The 21,313-nt window shown below is 45.7% G+C and overlaps 1 protein-coding gene across 1 annotated transcript in view; it reads left to right on the forward strand.

Annotated features, from left to right (window-relative positions):
* The window catches only part of PDF1B (peptide deformylase 1B), a 38,015-nt gene extending 17,235 nt beyond the window's left edge, over positions 1–20,780 (forward strand). The window contains exons 2-6 of the mRNA XM_087373354.1: positions 14,055–14,193; positions 14,352–14,544; positions 14,663–14,773; positions 19,942–20,004; positions 20,428–20,780. Coding sequence (XP_087229480.1) covers positions 14,055–14,193; positions 14,352–14,544; positions 14,663–14,773; positions 19,942–20,004; positions 20,428–20,502 — 581 coding nt within the window. The 3' untranslated portion in view covers positions 20,503–20,780. The remainder of the gene's footprint in view (positions 1–14,054; positions 14,194–14,351; positions 14,545–14,662; positions 14,774–19,941; positions 20,005–20,427) is intronic.
* The last annotated feature ends 533 nt before the right edge of the window (positions 20,781–21,313 follow it).

Raw genomic sequence — 21,313 nt, forward strand, 5'->3', positions numbered from 1 at the left:
TACTGATGATAATCTTGCAGATTTGCTCACTAAGAGCTTGCCTACAGAGCGGTTTGCACATTGCCGTCGCATCATGGGATTAGGATGAGACCACTCTTATTTTATGGTCTTGTATACAGTAACTGTATATTGCTGTAATTTTTTTAAAAAAAAATTCTTTTCTCCCCTTTAGGCACATTGGCCTTTAGGTGGGAGGTTGTTGGGGTAAAGGCACATTGCCACCCCTTTATTAAAGATATGACACCTATGACTGTCTTAAGACAGTCATAGGGGGAAAACCTAATCCTAATAAAACCTATGAGTTTGTGGTGTGGCTCATCACTTCACACCCGCATGTTTTGAGTCTCACTCTCTCCCTCTTGTACTTCTCCCACTTTCCTTCTCCCTTCATAGACTTCACATGTCCCTTCTTGCCACAGTAAAAGCATTCAATATCCTTTTTGCCACGGGACTGACTGCGGGATTTGGACTTTCCAGCAGATCTCCCCTTCTGCTGAGTCCTGCCTCTTTCCTGTACCTGCAAAGCATTTGAAGACTTGCTGCCCGCATTATTCTTCCTGCTCATCTCCTCCATAAGGAGAGAGCTCTCCACATCAGCATACATAAGAGTGACATTTGAAATAGACAGGGTGGTCTTGAAAGTGTCCCAACTCTCAGGGAGGGTACACAACAAGAAAGTAGCCTTGAACTCCTCATCAAGGTTCAATCCCTGTGCAATAAGCTGTGTAAAGATGGCATTGAACTCACTCAAGTGTGAGGTCATAGCTGTACCTTCCTTCATGCGAAGATCAACAAGCTTCTTCAACCAATAAACCTTACTGGCTGAACTCTTTTGGGCATACAACTCTTCTAGCCTCTGCCATAGGCCATAAGAGGTCTTTTCAGCCTGAACATTGAACACAAGAGAATCACTGAGAGTAAGCATGATAGCAGCCCTAGCGGACAAATCAAGCTCCTCCCACTCATCATCTGACATCCCAGATGGCTTGACACCCTTCACCATTATGGGCTTAGAAATCTTCTTTAGCAGAAGTACATTCAAACACTGTTCTGCCCATAATGCATAATTGTGTGCCCCTTCCAATTTCTTTATGTTCAGAATTGAAGATTCACTTCCCCCTGATGCCATATCAGATAAGGAAAGTACTTGACTCCCTGTAAGTCAAAAAATGACTAAATAAAATTCTGATTTCTCAGAAAACCTGCTCTATCAAGAGCCAGGAGCACTCACAATAGTGCTGTTTTTACTGTCAAAAAATCTGCAGCAAAACAGAAAATTTTCCCTCCAGTCAGTGTACCTTCTGACACACTGTACTGTGCTCAAATAGGCATAAAACAGTAACTTCAGAATGCTGCAGCTGTTCCACAAGTGCTTTATTAGTGCATCATCAGCTGACGAAGCACAAAACACTGCTGTCCTGGACACTTCTCCCACCTCAGATGAGGTATTGCACTGATTTTATATGCATAAACCACTTGTCATACACTGTTTTGTTCACTGAAAAGAGGCTCCAAACACCTCAGCCTGTCACAAACCTGCAACAAAGAATGGGACAAATCCCAAGCAATCACCCTTTTGCCAAGGGGATAAAAGGCATCTGAAGGTCTCAAACAGTAACTCAAGTGCTCACAAGCAAAATCTGGGCAAAAGCCCTTTGATTTGACACCTGTACCAAGTGAAAAACACCTCAACACTGAGGTAGCATACAAAATACAGCGCTCTCCTGGCACTTTCACCTGACAATGTAATGCATAAACGGCCGTGTGTACACAGTAACAACACAGATCCCAGCGTACAAACACTGAAGAGAAAATCTTTTGAGCACTGTCAACGATGGACAGTTAGGGACCGAGTAAACTCGATGCGCCCTGGCCAAGCGTGGCTCAACTGAGATTTTTCAAGGTGTCGTACACAGAATGTGACCTGCAAGAAATGTCACTGAATACACTGCAGAAACAAGACCAATGTGGGCACCCTGGCTCCACACTGCCTCAAGGCATACACTGCATAAACTTCCAGGCAAAAGCCCTTTGAAATTGTCACCCAAAAGCTGAGATTTGCACTCAGCAAAAGCATAAAAGCCCTCTGCAAAATCAAGGCATTTGACCTTCCCGAAACAAGATAACTGTGCAACCACCACACACTGTGGCACTAGTCACCTCAAGCATGAGGGACACGAGGGTACTTGCTGTACCTTCAACACACAGTTTTGAGAACTGAAGAACCGGGAATGAAGAGCAGAGTGCTCTCTCTTTTTCTTCTTCCCCAAAAAAAAATGCCTGCTGTACCTGCTGTACCTGCGCAGGGTACAAATCCCAAAACAAAAAATCCGAACTGTACCTCCCTGACGCCAGTTGAGAGGGAATGAGAGAGGGAGTGGAACGAAGGAGACAGAGAGAGAGAGAGGGGGAGACACAAAAGTGTGGGTGTGAAGTGTTGAGCCACACCACAAACTCATAGGTTTTATTAGGATTAGGCTTTCACCCTATGACTGTCTTAAGATAGTCATAGGTGTCATAACTTTAACAAAAGGGTGGCAATGTGCCTTTACCCCAACATTGGATTCATCTAGGTATATACACTCCTAAGTTGTTCTTCTACCATAGGACAACAGACTATCTCACCTTGCTCTTCATGGATCAGATCTCTTATGAAATGGGATTGAACCGCTGTACTTTATCTGAGCATGAAATACTAGGTCCTTGATAATTGCGACACCATTAGGATAACTGTTGTGTCCTTTGAATGGCATTTATGTCCTCCAAAATCCATAGGAGCTTGATATACTTATAGGTTGTTGTGAATGCCGCTTTTTACTCAGCTTGTAAGGGGGACTATTGGTTGCTTCTTACTTAGGCATGAGATGGCCCGTGACGCAGCAAGAAATAACTTGTAGTAACCATTAAAAAAGTGTGTGCTAGAAGGGGGACGAGGTTACTTGGTGTCAGCTCCCCTAGCAGTCTGAGGCTTGCTCACTTGAGGGGAGCTAGTAGTAGGATATAGGAGATTGACGAGGCTATCCCAGAGGCATTGAAGGAGGGGCTAGGTCGGGTGGCAGACCCTAGATGGAGTCGGAGAGAGGGGACAAGGACCTGGGGGGGCGATGGAGTCTTTGACTCAGTGGGCCAATTGGGGCGAAGTTGGACCATTGACCCCCAACCACTCTCATATGGGCAAATCACTCTTGGTGACGCTTTTGGTTATGGGAGGGAGACCGTTTGTGAAAATTGTAGTTCGGAAGCTTACTCAATAGAAGCATGGCTAATTGGTTATTGTGCACTTGGTGACTCTTTTGGTTATGGGAGGGAGACCGTTTGTGAGAGGTGTAGTTCGGAAGCTTACTCAACAGAAGCATGGCTAATTGGTTACTGTCCACCCTGTAACCCAATGCTCCAAGTTGATTTGTGAGAATCTTTACTCACTAGGAAGTCATGGGCTCCTCTTTTTCATTCTATCTTTAGGTTGAACAGTTGGTTCTGAAGCATGATCATCCTCCTTGTATGCTTTGATCTTGCAAGGTCTTCCATGCCTCGTGTGCTGTGTTCGTCAGCTGGATGTAAGGTATAGCCTGATCTGCAGTCGTCCTGACGGTCATGGAAAGAGCGACTGCATTCTTAAGTCCCACTCTTTCACTTTTTCGGGGTCTTTTGGCATTATGATCTTCCCTGAAGCATTCAGCACATCAACTGGTTTCGGCTTTGTGCCTTCCGTCCTCCAAATCTCCTTGGCCATCCGATGGCTCCGAGGCTTCGCAATTTGGGTTCCGTTTGGCTTCCCAACTCTCCAAAGTTTGAAATGAGTGGGTTGGATCCAACAAGTTCAGAAGACGGGAATGTCACATGCACCAGTGCTAGGCACAGGTGGCAGTGACAACTAGCTGCACAGCCATCAAATCGCAGCAAAGATTCAGGCCATTTTGGGACATTTCGGCAGCCCATTGGCAGGCCCACTAGGTCGCCAATGGGCAGTTGTCAGCATGGACCGAGTCAGGTCAAGGGACCCAACTAAGCAAGTCAGTCAATTGACCAGCAGATCGGTCAACTCCTGGACAGATCGGTCAAAACTTCCTTCTGCCAGGTCGGCCTGCTTGCAGCCCTACATAAGGAGGGCCTTGCCCCTCATTTCAGTATTCAGTTCCCAGCCTCCAGCAGCACATTTGAGCCCGGAGTTTGGTGTTCTGTTTCAGCAGTGTAGCTCCCTCTCCCACAGTGGTTATTAGGGGAGAATTTCCGCTCAGTTTTGTATGCCGATTTGGCACTCATGTATAGATAGTAGTTAGGGCATTTATGCTAGCATCATGAATAAAGCAGTGTACAATAGTTAGGAAGATCTCGTCTGTTTTCCATGCTTGAGCTCTCCTTTGTGGTTAGGGCTGCTAAATACTTCTTCCTCATACCTCACTTTCGGGGTTAGGGCTGCTAAATGCTTCTTCCTTCTATCATCCTCGCTCTTCTTAGGTAACTCTAAAGAGAGTTTCTAGAACCTAGCTATAAATTCAGCGTTACTCTTGTTATCGAACTGCCTAAACCTTTCCCAATGGAAGGTCAATTCTTCTTCATGCCTCGGAGGCATGAAAGTGACCTTAAGCTGCTCTACAAATTTGGACCATTGAAGAAGAGGCTCTTTTCCCGTTTGTGATAAGGACCACCACATCAAAGCATCCTTCTGTAGATGCAGGTCCACATCAAAGCATCCTTTTGTAGATGCAGTGTGGCAAGAGCAAGCTTCTCGTGGTCGGTTATCTTGATGGGCAAAATATAGCTCAAAATGGCGAATCCAATTGAGGATTTTATCCGCCTCTCTTGCTCCATCATACTTTGGGAATTCTATTCTCTCTAAGGGTTGGAATTTAGCTCTCTTTGAGGGGTTACTTAAATTGTCATCCCCAAAATTCAGCAATGTCTTAGTCCCACATTTTGTCATAATGGATTGTTCAATCATATGGCTAAGCTGAGAAACCAGCTTATCAACGAGGGACTCCTCTCTCCCTCTCGCACTTGGATTATAATTCATATGTATGGGATTTTGAGTTGAAGGCGTAAACTCAATGCCTTGCTCTGGGATGGACTCGTTTCTACCTTCATTTCTAAACGAAAACTCCCTATCAAGAGATTCTTGAAGAAGAGATGAATGTAATTCTATACGTGGGTTATCATACTCAATATGTGGGTAACTCTCATCTACATTATCCTCTTTAGGAGGATGTGATGGTGTTGTCTCCCTATCTCCTTCTGGTAGTGGATGAGAAAGGACAAGTTCATTATTAAATATCCCTTCTCCTTCCATTCTTTCCTTTTAGTAATACAAGAGAGAAAATGACTTGCTGCAATTTCAGAAAAGGGGTTTGTTTACAGCAAAAGTCCAGTGTTGTAGAGTTGGTGGTACTTATCCGACTCCTGCTTCATTTGTGTCGAAAAACCACTTCAATTGACCTCTTCTTCCTTCTCTTTTAGCTTTTCTTCCTTGTTTTTATGCTGTAAACTGGTACACTCTGTTTGGGCTACTTGTTTTGAGCGGATTGGTGCTTTAGATGCCGTTATAGGGGTAACTTGATGGGTGGATCACCTCCTTAAAATCTTGTTCCATTCCGACTTTCCCTTGGGGAGAATGGGGGGGTCTCTTTTTCCCACGGTTTAAGGGTTTTAAGGGTCTATTCGCACGAGGGGGAGTCACCCCTTTAGGATACCCCGTTCCCCGTCCAAAGACCAGAAAATTCAGAGAAACCCCTTACCTTATGGCCTCCAAAATCCAAGGTTTGCAACGACCAGAAATATCTTCCTGCAAAACTTGCACCTTTGCTTGCAGCCTTCTGTCCCGAGTCTTCCGAACTCGCCCTTTGTAGCCAATTTCCTTTTGGCCTGTTGCAGCGACCTCTACTTTGCGCACGCGCCAACCAAGGCACTGCTGCACGCAGGAAGCTGCAGACCAGCTTTCGGTATCCCACGCCTTTCTTTTCGCCTGTCCCTCTGCTCGCGCATAGCCTTTGCGCATAGCACTCCGCTCTTCTTGTGCCTCCCGTGCAGCCTTCCTTCCACGGTTCTCTTCCACGCAGTCTTCTCGTGCCCTCTCGTCCTCTGTCCCGCGCACTCTCTTGTTGTCTTGGTAGTGGATCGTCGATGCTTTACCCCCCCCAAGCTTTACTCTGCCATGGTAGCCGCAACCCCTGCTCCCTTCGACAGGACGTACTCTAGGTATAAGATTCAACCTCCCCCGAGGCCGACCAAGCCGCAAGAACAGATTTACCATCTCCAGCAAGAAGTGCGAGACCTGAGGTCCCAACTCACCCAAGCCCTAGCTCGTATTACAGCTTTGGAAGGCCCAAGGAAGCAGGAGATTATTGCAGCAGCCGTACAAACATGTAAAGCTGAGCCCCCAACATCACAGCTGATTTCCACGGTTAGAGAGCTCATCCAGGTGAAAGTGACAGCTGAACCCAAGGTTGACATCCAAACAGAGATCCAAGAACATCACCTTCGGAAAGAGAATGCTATGAAGATACGAATAGGGGGAATACCCGATTGGCAGCACGAGGATGACACTTTCGAGGAGGCAATCGACAGAATCAAGGCAGCAGTCCCGACCATTGATTGGTCAGCAAGCCCAACTGATGACAAGAATGATGATGAAGAGGAGTCTTCCCTAGTTTATTTATTGCCTAGGAATGGACACGTTGTCATCACCTTCAACTCGAAGACACTCAGGAAGAGGATTCTACGACAATCCTATAAGCTGAAGGGGACAAAGATATGGATTGCTGAGGAGCTTACAAGAACCCAACTGAAGAACAAAGCTACTGAGCTTGCTAAGGTTCGGGCAGCCAGGGAAGCAGGAAAATGGGCAGTATATTGTGATGGTCTTGCAGTGATTAGAGAATTTAAGACAAAATCTAAAGACCCTCAGTCTTAAACTGATGTAATGGCCACTCCATAGCCTAGTACTTAGTTCCTTTTATGTTTTATGTTCTATGTGTTTTGTTTTTTTGGAGGAATTTGATGATACTCCCAGGGAGGTTGCCTATGGCCCTCTCTGTACTGATGTATAAGCAGGTCTCTTTTGTCCCATAGACCTTTTTAGGTCTCCAGTGGACATTAATAAACTTTCTTTCTTTCTTTTCTTTCTGATACCAAATGTGAAAAACCAAACTTTTCGAGAATGCAAATGTGTGCAATGCATGCAGAATTTGAACGCCGATTGGCCCTCCAATGGGGAAGAGCGCCCTCCTGAGAGTACTTGTTTCTATTTCGACCTACATGCAAGGTGTGTGAGAGATGGCGAATGAATGCAATGTGGTAGAGAGAATGCTACGTGAGATTCACAATGAAAGGGTGATGCCCTTTCATTAATGTCCCTTGAGATTACTCAAGTTTCATCTTCCCATTTACACCTACCCCTTAGCCTATGACCCATGCATCTACCATTCAATGCACCCTTCCCTTCCTATTGCCCCTAGGACCTAGACACGTGTGTGCACATTTCTATTAATACAATAAGTGTCACATGTTCAAATTCGATGCCGTTTGAAGCAGTGGCTCCAGCTCGACTAGTTCTATCTACTGAGATGATTCACTGCCATAACAAATCGGTCGGTGTCCATCATAAATACAAATACATGTTACACCATTGGCGTATAATATATAATAATGTTTTAATGTCTACTAATCACGGATTAGTGATTTCTCTTGTCATGACACATTCATCTATTTCCGCACAGCTAGTCCCCACATGTTACACGCATGCAATCACTCTGCATGCCCATGGACAGCACTAGCCTCATCATTAGCCTCACACAGTGGTCTATAATGTTAGTGTGAACAGCATTAAGGCCTTAGTTGTGACTAAAGCTGTTTCTAAGGCCTTGTGGGTCAGCTGTACCTGTTCAGTGTCCTCTTCGCAGTTGCATTCCTTGCGCTTTAGAGGAGCGTCTTTTGTATTTCAAGTTCTCCAAGTTTAAAGAAAATTCTTATACTGGGGGAGGGGTCCCTAGTGTGTTAGCAATAAAATCAAACCAAAAGGTATCCCATAGCCGAAGACTGGTAGAGCATCCCCAGGAATTACACGCGGAAGTGTTTCACTATGGAATCAAACTTCTTAACTTGTGAGTTGTGTGCAAGCCAGTAAATAGATAGTGCATCCAAGACAAATATAGAAGCCATAATGATATATTTTCGTTCATCCAAAAGCGGACACAATACAAAAGAGATGTGGAGTCCCACCAAACCTTGGTCCTCCGATCTTACCAAAAATCCTCCTACTATCTGCCTGGCACCTCTAGATCTCTGAGCCCTCGCACTCCTTCGAGCTTATGTGTTGTAACCAAGCCTTGGTTGGGCTTAGGCTTTAGGGGGGCCGGTCACTTCGATGCCACGTGGACTCAATGCATGGTCACTTGCATGAAGAGAATAGGGTGGTAGCAGCTTTTGGAGGTCATTGATGGCACCATTTTCTCCTGGCCGCCGGTTCTCACCGTGATTCGTGCTCAATCTGTGGTTGTCTTCGTGCTTCGTCTCGGCTCTCTACTTCAACTCATGATCACTCGTGTTTTTGAGCTCTCTTGCTCTCCCGAGATGTAGCCATTTTTGCCTATGCTTAGTACTTGAATAGAAGAGCTTTCTATTGTATCATGTGTCGATTCGCTTGTGTGTTGTTGTTATTGTAGAGTTTTGCATGGTATTGTTGGAAAGGTCACCTCCCCATCTGTAAGCCCCCATATGAGGAGAGCATGGGGGGGGTGAACCTAGGATTTGAGTGTCTGTCACATGGGCATCTGATTGGATGCCATGTGGACAAGAGCCAGAAGGGATTGAGTGATAAGATGGGGCTGCCACATGGACAGCATCTTGGCTGTCATGTGGGCAGCACATCTAGAGCTGTTGTGGGCAAGAATCAAAGAGATTGAGGGTACCTGGAGCTAGGATGGATCTGCAGCAGCAAAAGGCGAAGCAGTAGCCAGCACAAGGAACCCGGAATAAAAGGCGATCACATGGCGCTGACATCTACAGGGTGTATGGCTCTATACGGAACTGGAAAAGGGCCTGGCAGAGGCGCAGTTATGGCAGGATGTGCAGGCGCAGATGTGGAGCAGCAAATCGGGCTGCTAGGGGGCAGTGGCATGCCTTATATAGGCTGGGCCCCTGCCTAGATTGGAGGGCCAAAAGCCCTAGAAGTGTGGGCCAAAGGGCCCTAGTTTTGTGAGCCCTTAAAGGGCTGTTTTGGGGCAGACTGGCCGGCCCAAACAGACCAGCCAGTCGGCCCATTTAGGGCTGGCTGGTCGGTTAGTTCAAGGGGCCTTTGGGGTCTATAAAAGGAGAGGCTTGTGGCCTCATTTCTCATCCAACACTCCAGCAAATCCAGGAGCAGCACAAGCCCCACCTTTGGGCCTACATTCAGGAGGCAAAGCAAGGGCCAAGAGTTGCTGCAGACTGAGCTCAAGAGGGCTGGTACCTTGGCTGTCTTCGAGGGCAGCAAGGAGCTGAGGTCAAAGGACGGAAAGTCTACAGAAGCTCCGGGTGGAGCACACGGGCTCGAGTCTAGAGAGAGCCAGCATATAGGAGAAATACTTTGTGATAAGATCAGAGGACCACACCATTGGTGGGACTCTGGATCTATCTCTCTTGTATTGTGTTCATAATTTTGGACGGAAATATATATTTTGGTGGTTTCTCTATTTGGCCGGTTCATTGTCTATTGATGAGTCTGCACATCTATTGAATGCACATAAGTAAAGAAGTTTGTGATTCCACACCCACACCACACTGTGTGAGCTCCTGGGGATTTTCCTAACAAGTATCAGAGCGTGTTGATCTGAACTTTGTGAAAATATATTGTTTGCATGCGTGTGGGTTTGCAGAGTGTGTTGTATCCCAGAAGCTGATCAATTGCATGTTCTTATATTCGACGCAGCCTTCACGTCATGGAGTCAAAGGCCGAAGTTACTAAGCTAGTCACTTTTACTGGTGCCAACTTTCCGGCATGGCAACTTACCGTGTGTCTGTATCTTATGGAAAAGGGAGTTTGGCCAATTGTGTCAGGTGCTGAGAAAGAGGATTTAGAAGGTTTGAGATCGCTGCAATGGGAGAACAAGGTTGAAGAATTCAAAGTTTTTGTTGAAGCAAGAGTTTTTCGGTCTCAAGATGGAAGAGAACACTACTCTTGGAGAACACATGAGTAGATTGAGAGCAATCTTGAGGCAGCTGCTTGACCTTCGGTCTCAAGATGGAAGAGAACACTACTCTTGGAGAACGCATGAGTAGATTGAGAGCAATCTTGAGGCAGCTGCTTGACCTTCGTGTCAAGGTAGAAGATGATGACATAAAGGCAGTCCTCTTATCTAGTCTTCCCTCTTCATTGTGAAGATCCTCCGTGTGAGTAGCGAGATAACCATGAATGAGATGGTCGCTACACTCCTAGATGATGAAAGGTGTCAGAAACGAGAGTTTGGCCTTGGTGAAAGCGCATATCTGGCTGAGAAAGGAAAGCAAGTGAAGAAGACCGATCTGAAATGCACTTACTGTGGCAAATCAGGCCACAAGGAGGACTATTGTTATCGGAAGAAGGAGGCCCTGGCTAAGCAAAACAGAGAAGTTGTGACCACTAGCAAAGACAGTGCCCATGCAATAACTAAGGAGATGGCGTATCTGTGCGTCATCAAGGGCGGCGTAGATTATGACGAGTTTGCTTTCTGAGTGCATGCTGCAGTAGCAGCATGTAGTGTAGGGTGTCAGTCCTAGTCAATAAGGTGATTTGCTTTTGTAAGCCAAAAACACCCAGTAGGGTTGAGGCGAAATGGTTTGATCAGAGTAGTAGTTGTGTCTGTCAAATGAGGGGTTGAGAGTTCTATGCATTTCGGGTCTCAGTTGTTGATGAGTTTGGTTGATGCTTGGCTTGGATCGACTGTGTGTTTGTTGAGCAGAAAACCTTTTAGTCCTTGCTTTTTGTTGGAAGAGACGTGTGTGGTATTTCAGCTCATTTTTATGCTTGTGATCAGTTTCGGTTCATGATCGTTTTTTATTGGATCCTCTGAGAATTTGCTGGCTGGGCAAGTTTCATGCAGTTGATTATTTTGCCCAACCTCAGCTTGAGGGGGGTGTTGGAACCAAGCCTTGGTTGGGGCTTAGGCTTTAGGGGAGGCCGGTCACCTTGATGCCACATGGACTCAATGCATGGCCACCTGCATGCATAGAATAGGTGGTAGCAGCTTTCGGAGGTTGTTGATGGCACCATTTTCTCCTGGCGGTTCTCACTGTGATTCATGCTCAAATATGTGGCGGCTTCGTGCTTCGTCTTGGCTCTCTACTTCAACTCATGATGGCTCATGTTTTTGAGCTCTCTCGCTCTCTTGAGATGTAGCCATTTTTGCTTTTCCTGAGTACTTGAATAGAAGAGATTTCTATTGCATCATGTGTCAATTCGCTTGTGTATTGTTGTTGTTGTAAAGTTTTACATTATGTAGATTCGCTGTCCAGTGATCCTTCCACCTTACTGACTGCAGCTTCTTTTAGGCCTCCTTCACCTCTTGGATGTAGGCCAAAGGGTAGACCTTCTGCTCGTCCTTCCTACTCTGAGTGTGCTGCTACAAGTGATGCCAAGAAGGGCTTTCATTTGCCATTCTTATATTTGTCCATGAAAGCCTTTTCATCATCGTTATCTCTTGAAATTGAGCAATTGATTCTGGAGTATGATGATTCTCCCAAAGTTTTTGTTTTGTAAAGAACTTATAAGATCTTCCATGCTCCATGTGCTGTACCTACCAGTTGGATTTGGCCCATGTGGTATCAAAGCATCCATGATCGTCCAATATATCATGGAAAGAATGATCATCATTCAAATTCCACTCCTTCACACTATCTAGATTCTCCGGAACTAAGATGTTCCTCGAGGCATCCAACACATTGACTGGCTTTGGCTCCATGCCTTTCATCACCCCCCATGTTCCCTTGGCCACTAGATGACCAAGGACCTTCGCTTTGCATATAGGATAGTTGGTTTCGTTCAGCTTCCTCAACTCACTGGAATTCGGAAAAAGTGAGCCCGAACCATCCAAGGTGTAGACTTTTGTGCGTGTACTACAAGCCTCCTTTCTCACCGCACATTTTTTGAATTGAAGTCGCCTTTCTTTCTTAGAGAAAAGGCCTTCACCTTATTGCCAAAGCAGATCTCGAGTATGCGACTTGGCTTTGCCTCTGAGGATGTTCACCACCTTGGCTCTAAGACCATGTTGGAAAACACACCTACCGTTGCCTAGAATATAGCAAAGCTAATACAGCATGTAGATGAATGTCCTTGCATTTCCCAACTGGAAATAGGACACTATAAGTGAAGATTTTTGGCATGTATAACACTCCATATTTCGCTTTAGACTGTGCACTTAGAAGAAGAGATAGATGCAAGACACTTTCAGAACTGGAGAGAGAGGATGCACAGATGTACAGCCAACAATAGATCTCATAAAAGATGTATAAATCATACAGAACAACCTCCAACGGTTTACCTACACCTGCAGCAAGCTCTGCTGATGTTAGACACCACCTTGAACTCGTTCGCTGCACTTGCTGATGCAGATCTCCTCCAAGCTGCCACCTGTCTCTCTAACAGGCTTCAATAGCTGCTTTTGGTTGAGCTCTGCTCGCTGCTCCCTCCTGACAATCTTGTGTTCTCCTTACAGTTTTGAATTACCAAATAATGCACACTTGATTACACACAGGCTTAAACAAATTGAATATCCTAGGCTGTGCAGGGCTATAAGTCAAGCTAGACAACTCAAACCAAAGCTGAAAGCAGTAGTTAGGTCTTGATGTGCACTATATAATGTGCATGTGAGTGATTATTGGTATCTGTCTATTAACTAGAATACACTCAAAGATTGTTGTTCTGTAGCAAACCCTAGCAGCGGAAATGTGAAAGGGTATCTCAACTCTCTCGCATCTCAATCTGAAAGTACTCACTTAGAAAATTAGGAGTAACATGATTCAGGAAATGAAGAGGAAAAGGACCTGTGAAAAGGCAAACCTGTCGGATTATAAGAAGTTTTTACTTGGCATTCTTCAAAACTTTGATGGCTGATTTTTGAATCTGAAGATATCTGGTATGGGACAAAATTGTGAAGGATTCCTATGCATAGGCTGTCAATGTGTAGCAGAATATACGAACAAACAGAGAGCAGGTCTGTGAGTAGAGAGAGACACCAAACTGCGACTAGAGAGAGAATATACTGCACAAGAGAATACAGGAAAAAACTCTGCATATAGTGCTGAGAAAACCTCCAATGAATGATCACAACCCCAGGGCTGAACTACGCTTCTGTGGCCTTGAAATGGAGGCAGAACAGCACCTCCAAGTTCGTGAGGAGAAGGCTGGACTGCGCCTACAAACTGGTGCAAACCCAAAGCTGGAACTGTGCCTGGGAACACTCCAAATGGACGTAAGAGGAGTACACCTCAGTTTGATCACAACTCCAGGGCTCCTCAACTGACACCAACTGTGGGCAGGAACTGTGCCTACAATGTGTACAAGACCAGGGGCAGATGGCCCTATATAGGGGAAATACCTGCTGACATGCCCAACCAGACAGGCTAATCTGACCGACTGGGCCAACTAGGTCTGGTTGGCTGACCCGACCGGGTCTGTTTGGATTTCCCTGACTTGGTCAGGTCAGCTGACCTGATTCTGGTCAGGGTTCCAGACAGCCTCAAACTGGCGTGTCTACTGGCCCATGCTGTGGGCTCATACCAGGACTAAACCAGCCTTAAATCCAGCCACAACTGGGCCAAACTGCCCAGCCTCTAACCCTGCCATTGTGCCCTGGCTAGACCCCCATCTAACCTGCAGAAAGACATTGAGAAAGGATACTCCTCTCCGTGGGCAGGCACACACTTAGAAGCCCTCTCTCCCTAAGTGATGGACAGGAGATGACTAACTGTAACATAGACACCTCCTTTCAATACTTACCCGATGAACTTACATATGGAAAGCTTGAGAGTGATGTTTGTGGTGCTTGCATGCTGTTGTGATATTCTTTTTGTGTCTACTACTGACTTCACCTCTTTTTAACATGCAGCTGGAACTTTGGAGTTTAAAACACCACTAAAGATAGTTAGGTACCCCGAATCAAGTCTCAGAGCCAAAAACAAGAGAATAAATGTATTTGATGAGAAGCTGGAAAAGCTTGCAGAAGAGATGTTTGATGTAATGTATAGGTAAGTTTATGCTTCCGTTTCATAAGTTATTTTCTTTGTTCTTAGCTTGGACTCAAGAAGCACATCATTTTCTCTTCATGTCTTTGGAACTTGTCTTGTTGATGGATTCCTCTTAGATGAAATAAAATTCTAAGATGCTTAGATTTCTGGGTCTGCAGGACTGATGGAGTAGGTCTATCTGCACCCCAGGTTGGGGTGAACGCACAGCTAATGGTTTTCAATCCTGAAGGTGAAAGGGGTAAAGGGAAAGAGATAGTTCTGGTGAATCCAAGGATTTTTAAGTATGCAAATCAGCGCTCAGTGCTGACTGAAGGCTGTTTATCATTCCCTCAAATAGAAGCAGATGTGGAGGTAGACTGCGTATCTGGAATTTTGAAATTTGCAAAGTCACAAAGTTTCAAGGGATTTTTAGTTGATGTCCCTAAGGCATATTTTGTTGATACAATCAACTTTTTATGGTGTTGCACAGAGGCCTATCTCTGTAAGAATTGAAGCTCAAGATATCAAAGGCAAGAAATTTGCTGTCCATTTGAAGGGTTTCCAAGCTAGAATATTTCAGCATGAGTATGATCATCTTCAGGTACTGAGATGTTTATATGCGGTTTTATGTTCATGTAATGAAGGGGAAAACTAAGCTAATTAGTGAGGTTGGCAATATGGCCTAAGCTAGTGGATGAGTGGGAGGACTTTATGAGCCTCACTCCCAACACTTGAACTCAGGTATTGATCGTCATGACACCTTTTCCCTCTAATTTACCTCGACCTCCTGCTTCCCCCCTTCAGCCTCATCATTAACTCTCTCTCTCATACTTGCAACACAAGAAGTTTATAGCCACTCATTTCTAGCTTCTCCACACAAGCAAAGACAACAAAGTGCCTCAATGCAAAACGGCGATTGACAGTGCTACTAGCAACTGCTTTGTTATCGCTGCTTCACCTCAGCAGATGCATTGTCTTCAAATGTGCTCCAGCCCACAAATTGGACCGGTCGATCCAGCCTAAGGCTCAACGTCAATAGGTTGGATACGGGCTGCACCTCTACCAGCCTGCCTGGTGCAGGCATACATCAATCATTAATGCTGCTCCAAGCCCACCTTGACCAGCCTTCCTGTCATTGCCATGTGTGAATCATTGATGCCCCTCAAGACTTATTTCTGTCTCGAGGTCCAGATTCTCGCCTTGTTGTAAAGCTCATACATATCCCTCAATGTCCTCCAAGCCTCGAAAGAAGAGTTCACCATTTGAATATGAGGCGCCACCATATTCGTCGTCGTACCCACAATGATAGCCAAAGCTTCCGCATCCTGGATCTGCCATGCTCTCACTAATACATGGTCCGTTGGCGTTGTCACTGCCGCCAAAGTTGATGTGGTTGGGATAGTCACGGTGGCCTGAGGCAACAGCTCTATCCCCGTCGCATATCGCCCACGACTCCCTCAAGACTAAGTAGCTCCGAACTTCCTTTTCTAGAACGGATAATTGGTCTGGTCGAGCTTGCCTGTCTCACCAAAATTTGGGATCTGATATCTATTGGCCATGATAATGAAATGAAAGAGTTAAAGTATTGTACACATGCCTGAACTTGAGCCTCCCACCTGGGTACAATTCATACGCGTGCTTGAACGTGAGCCTCCTGCTTGGCTACAATCCTTCAGACACTGAATCCTATTCCTCTGAGCAATGAATCAAGGTCGTCCTTAAGCAAGGTCCTTGCCTTCAAGCTCCACTTCTCGAGATCTTCCGTCCGGGCTCTGATACCATGTTAGAAAATGAAATCCCACCTAGAGGGTATCACCGCAGCGGAAGACTGATAGATGAGCGACACACGGAAGTGTTTCACTACAGAATCACACTTCATAACATGTGTGTACTTCATGTGTGTGCAAGCCAGCAAAATAGACTGTGCATCAAGACAATATAGAAGCAACACTTACATATTTCCGTCCGTCCACAAATGAGACATAGTACAATACCAAAATGTCCTACTATATGCCTGGCACTTCTATCTTTGAGCCTGCGTGCTCCATTGAGCTTATGTAGACTCTCTGTCCAAAGATCTCTTCCACCTTGCTGTCTGGATACTAGCCTAGGTGGGCTGCCACTCTTGAGCTAAGTCTGCAGCACTTATAGGTCTCCTTCACCTCCCGAATGTAGGCTCAAGGAAGCCCTCCTGCTGCTCCTGGATTGGCTGTTCCAAGTGATGAGGAAAGGAGGTCCAAATGCCCCCTTTTTTAGGGGCTGGTTGCCCCCCCCAAAATAGCCGACTGTTACAGACCCTCTAGCCGACTGAAACAGGCCCTCCAGGCGACTTCTTCCTTGCAGCCTATAAAGCCCCCCTTGGGGGCACACTTGCAGGTCTTTTGCTGGCCCTGCCTGGCCACGTGGCAGGCTGCCACTGGCCTAGGCAGGCCTGCCCATATCCAGCCTTATTTCTAGTCCCATAGGCCTTCCAAGTCTTGCTGAATCTGTTCCGTCTATGTTTAGCCCGCTGCCCTGTTATAGGCCCTGGAAAGCCTCCAACCAGTCTGTACTGAGGTTTCCCTGTGCAGACTTGTCATCTCCATCCATGTACAGCCCTGTGGCACTCCTGCACCACTTCTGCCCACCATGGTGGCCCTGATCTGCCAGGTATCTCCTCTCTCTCTCTCTCTCTCTCTCTCTCTGCTTCCCACATGGCAGCCCATGTGCTGCCGATGTGGCAGCCCCATGCCTACTCCTATCAATCTATGGTCCACCCCCCCGATGCACTTCTCATATGGGGGCTCACAGGTGGGGAGGTGACCAACCCTACTCCAACGACTGATTCTTGGAATGAGCTATCACTCCAGCCTTTGGACATTTGCAGATTTTGGTTCTTTGACTTCTTTTGTAGGAGAGGGGGTTGCTCTGAAGATTGATGATTGGAGTGGATTGTGGATAATGGTGCCTCTCGGCACATGTCTCCATCCTTGGCCGGGTTCCAAGACTTCAGGATCATGGCAAGATACGTATGCATCGGTGACAGTTCTACCATCAAGTTTGTGGAGAGCGGAAGCTCTCTCGGTGACCTGTGCATTTCAGGTTTGGGCACCTGAATTTGGATGTGGTACAGAGAGCTGCCCGGGAACAAATGGTTCTTGGTTTGCCGGATGTGGGTAGCAAGCAAGGGCACTGCAGCTTATGTGTTTGAGGGAAGCATCGTAGAGAAGACTTTCCGAAGCAAGCTCATTGGCGGGCTTCAAAACCCCTAGAGATGATACACATGGATCTCTGTGGTCCTATGCAGGTCCCGCCTCTTGGGGGAGCACTTTACTTCATGCTGGTGATTGATGACTTCAGCAAGCCCATGTGGGTCTATTTCTTGGCCCAGAAAGAATTGGCTTCCCTTGATTCCAAGAGTGATATGCTCTTGTGGAGAAAGAATCCGAGCTGCTCATAAAGTGTCTTTGGGTTGAAAAGGGAGGAGAGTGTTGCTCACATGCATTTGAGAGATTTTGTGCAGCGAAAGGCATCAATAGAGAACTTGCAAACATCGGTGGGGTGGTTGAAAGGAAGAATAGGATCCTGGTGGGGATGTTCCGTATGATGTTGGAGCACGGTGAGACTCCCTGCTTCCTTTGGGGGGAAGCTGTAGCAACGACTGTCCATATCATCAACCCATCTTCAATGACCGTATTTTTTAAGGTAACTCTGTTTGAGGTGTAGTTTGGTTGTAAGCCTGATGTGTCTCGTTAGCCAGATGTGTCTCGTTTCAAGGTGTTTGGCTGTGATCCATACTTCCATATTCCCAAGAAGTAGAGGGGAAGATGGATGCAAAATCCCACAAGATGGTTTTTGTTGGCTACAATACTTGGTTTATAGGATACAATATGTATGATCCAGTTCGGTGAGCCATTGTAGTCAGCCGAGATGTAATATTTGATGAGCAAGTACCAACCTCAGTTTTGGACCAGCCACCAATTCTTGGAGAGCATAGAGGAAGTTGTACCGGAATCGATCCTGAAGTTGAGGAGGGGCAACTGCAGGATGAGGGGACTTTTAGTTCTTTGAGGATACTGAGGTGGTCGATAGAAATGTTGAAATATCTGGAGTCACAGACATAACCAATGCACGGCAGGAGGACCCCCCTGCAGTTCACGCCATGGTAAGGAAAAAGTTCTGGAGGCTTTGCCCTTATAAGTTAACTATGCCTTGATGTCCTGTATCTGGGGGATAAGGAGCCAAACCTCAGTCAAGGAAGTGCTCTCTCGGGAGATGTGGAAGAGAGCCATGGAGGTTGAGTTGGAGTCTATTGAGAAGAATGTGCCTTTGTGATGGGCAGTCATCGAAGTTAAGTGGGACTACAAGACCAAGTACACGTCAAAAGGAGCTATGAACAAGCATACCATACTTGTGGCTAAAGGATGCCCCGGGATCGACTATGAAGATACCTTTGCTCCCATTGCACTGATGGCCACGATCAAGGCAGTGTTGGCGACTGGTCGCTTCTCATTAGCAGTGGCCCATCTTTTAGATGGCAGCCTTTCTCAATGGAGACCTGAAGGAGGAAGTTTATGTAGAGCAACCCCCTAGCTTTGGAGTTCCGAACACAACAGGAATGGTCTACAGGTTGTGCATGGCATTGTATGGTCTCAAACAGGCACCACGAGCATGGAACCAGAAGATCTATGTATGTTTCCTATGGAATGGTTTTCAGATTTCCATAGCAGATCTTATGTATATCTTCCATGAGAAGAATCTTGTGACCCTGATTATCCTCTACGTTGACAATCTCATCTTGACAGGGTTAGGCTGACCTAGGGTCGATCTAGGTCAGCCTGCATAAGCAGGCCGACTGTAGGGTTTGGGGGACCTATATATAGGCCCCCTCCCTGCCCTCTCTTCAGCATCGTGTTTTTTTCAGCAGTTCAGCAGAGGGTTTTCCCAGATCTCGGGTGTCGAAGTCTCTCTCCCTCCATCACATTTCTTGTTTGTGAGTTTTCTGTTTTTGCTCTTAGTTGGCTGATCACAAATCCACTGCACTTTCACAAGTACACTCCCCAATGGGGAAGTAGAGGTGTCTATCAGTGCATGTAGTACATGTGTCGAGAGTGGATCCTGTCATGTCATGCCATGTGTCTTGTATCATATGTCATGTGCTAGTCATGAGCAGCCTGAGTTCTGTGTGGGACTGACTGCAGCCTCACTGAGAGTTGTGGTGTCTGTGGGACATATCTGAGACCTGCTATTGGCATGCGACTCCTCTTTGTAGCGTGTACTGAGGGTGGCATGAGGCGGCCTGATGTTGACATTCTGCAAGGACAAATACCCTGAATGGGGCAAGTGCTGAAGGGGCCACAAGGAGCCCAAGGGCCAAGGAGACCTTGGGAACACTGAGTAAAAAGAAGGCAGAATCGACCCTAAAGATAGCCGTAGTAGGTAGAGGGGCAGCAAACCAAGGAGCCTTTGAGCAGCCCAAATGGGTCTGGTGCCAACCCTTATGCACAAGAAGAAGGCTAGGCAGGGAAGAAGGAACGAAGCAAGGGAAGGGGAGAGGAAGGCGAGGTTAACAGAGGCCAGCTGAGGAGAGCAGGTTGAACGGAGGCTAGCAGGAGGGTTGGGAGCTTAGGTGGGCGGCATGACTGCTTTTACCACTCAGTTCTCTTAGAACTTGAAATTCTTTTATGAGATCCTCTTGTGCTTCTTGTGCTGCAAGTGTTCTTATAGGAAATCTTTTAGGATATGTGCGTTTTTGTGAATCTGTACTGAACTCTTCATGCGGGATCACAGGCGACACTGTTTTTTGAACGAATGAAACCGGAGGTTCTTGAAACCATTATTCCAGCTCTGGAGGTATGTACTATGTTCTCAATGTTCAGGTGAAATTATTACTTTCTCGTGGTTGGTGCACTAAGCATTTCATTTAAAACAAATATTTTATAGATTTCAGAATCTTTTGAAACCCAGCTGGCAGCGTATGCTTGGGTACTGATGAAAACATAAGCGTAGCTTTGCTTACTAAGTTATTATTACTTTTTATTTTTCTCATTTACTCATAATTTTGTCTAAAGTCTCTTACAAACTCCCTTTCCTTTGTTCTTTTGCTTGTTATAAAAAAAATCTAATTTATAAAATAGAATTTGGATATATTCTAGTCTTATGAAGATATATATAAACATTTAGATTTGTGGAATGATATTGCGTGCTCAGAAAGGTGTTTCTTTGGACATATTGATCTGAATTTTTAAAATTGTTGTCGTGTGGCAAACCTTGCAGAAGCTTGAAAAAGACTACACGAATAACACTGGATTGCCTGCACCAGAAAAGATAAGTAGTAAGAAGCAAGGATAGATGTATTTGGGAAGAATTAAGGATTGAAGCCATTTATTTGGACTGTATGCTGTATTAAATCTTAGAGGATTTTTTTTCAGAGATGTTGGCCATCTCTAGGCTGAATATATTGGATTATTTACATGCATACTCAAATTTAGTCCCCGAGGAATAAGGAAATACTTGCCATGTAACTTACGAAGAGTCTGTTCTTCAATGATCTAGTTGTAATCATGAGGGGTTTGTTTGCACAGAGATTGTCCAAAGTCTCAATGGAGAAAGTAGTATATGTTAAGAAGATAATTTTGCACTTTGATGGTGAGTGAATCTTAAGTATCTGTTGTGCAGTTGTAATATGCAGAGCGTCCATGTATGTTACAAACCTCTAATTTAATGCAAAGATGTCCTTGGGCTCTGTTCAGGCTGTTGGACATGAACGATTGGGCAGCTGAGGGTTGTTTATCTGGATGTGAGACACTGAAACATGTTTGTTCTTCTTTCTGTTCAATGATGTGAAATTGTTTTTCCACCTTTGTACTTTTATATGTGTTCATGGAACATACTGTGAGCCATGTAGCGCCTAGGCATGATTTTCTCCCTTAAGAATCTTCGTTACACTGGTTTCAAATATGAATCACGTCAACCTCGTCATCTTGACCTCTTTGAGGGCGTCTCATGCCCCTGCCTTGTCCTGCTGAAGACCTGTCTCTGCTTTTTGATGGCTCAGTCTGCGCAGGCTTCATTAACATGGTCCTTGTATATTCTGCTCAGGCTTTATTATTATGCCCAGGCATAATAATGAGAAGCTACAAGGGTTCTGAATTTTCTGACT

Source organism: Dipteris shenzhenensis, chromosome 4, assembly GCF_047967505.1.
Source record: "Dipteris shenzhenensis isolate YYH24624 ecotype China chromosome 4, Dip_SZ_1.0, whole genome shotgun sequence".
In the NCBI taxonomy this organism is placed as follows: Eukaryota; Viridiplantae; Streptophyta; class Polypodiopsida; order Gleicheniales; family Dipteridaceae; genus Dipteris; species Dipteris shenzhenensis.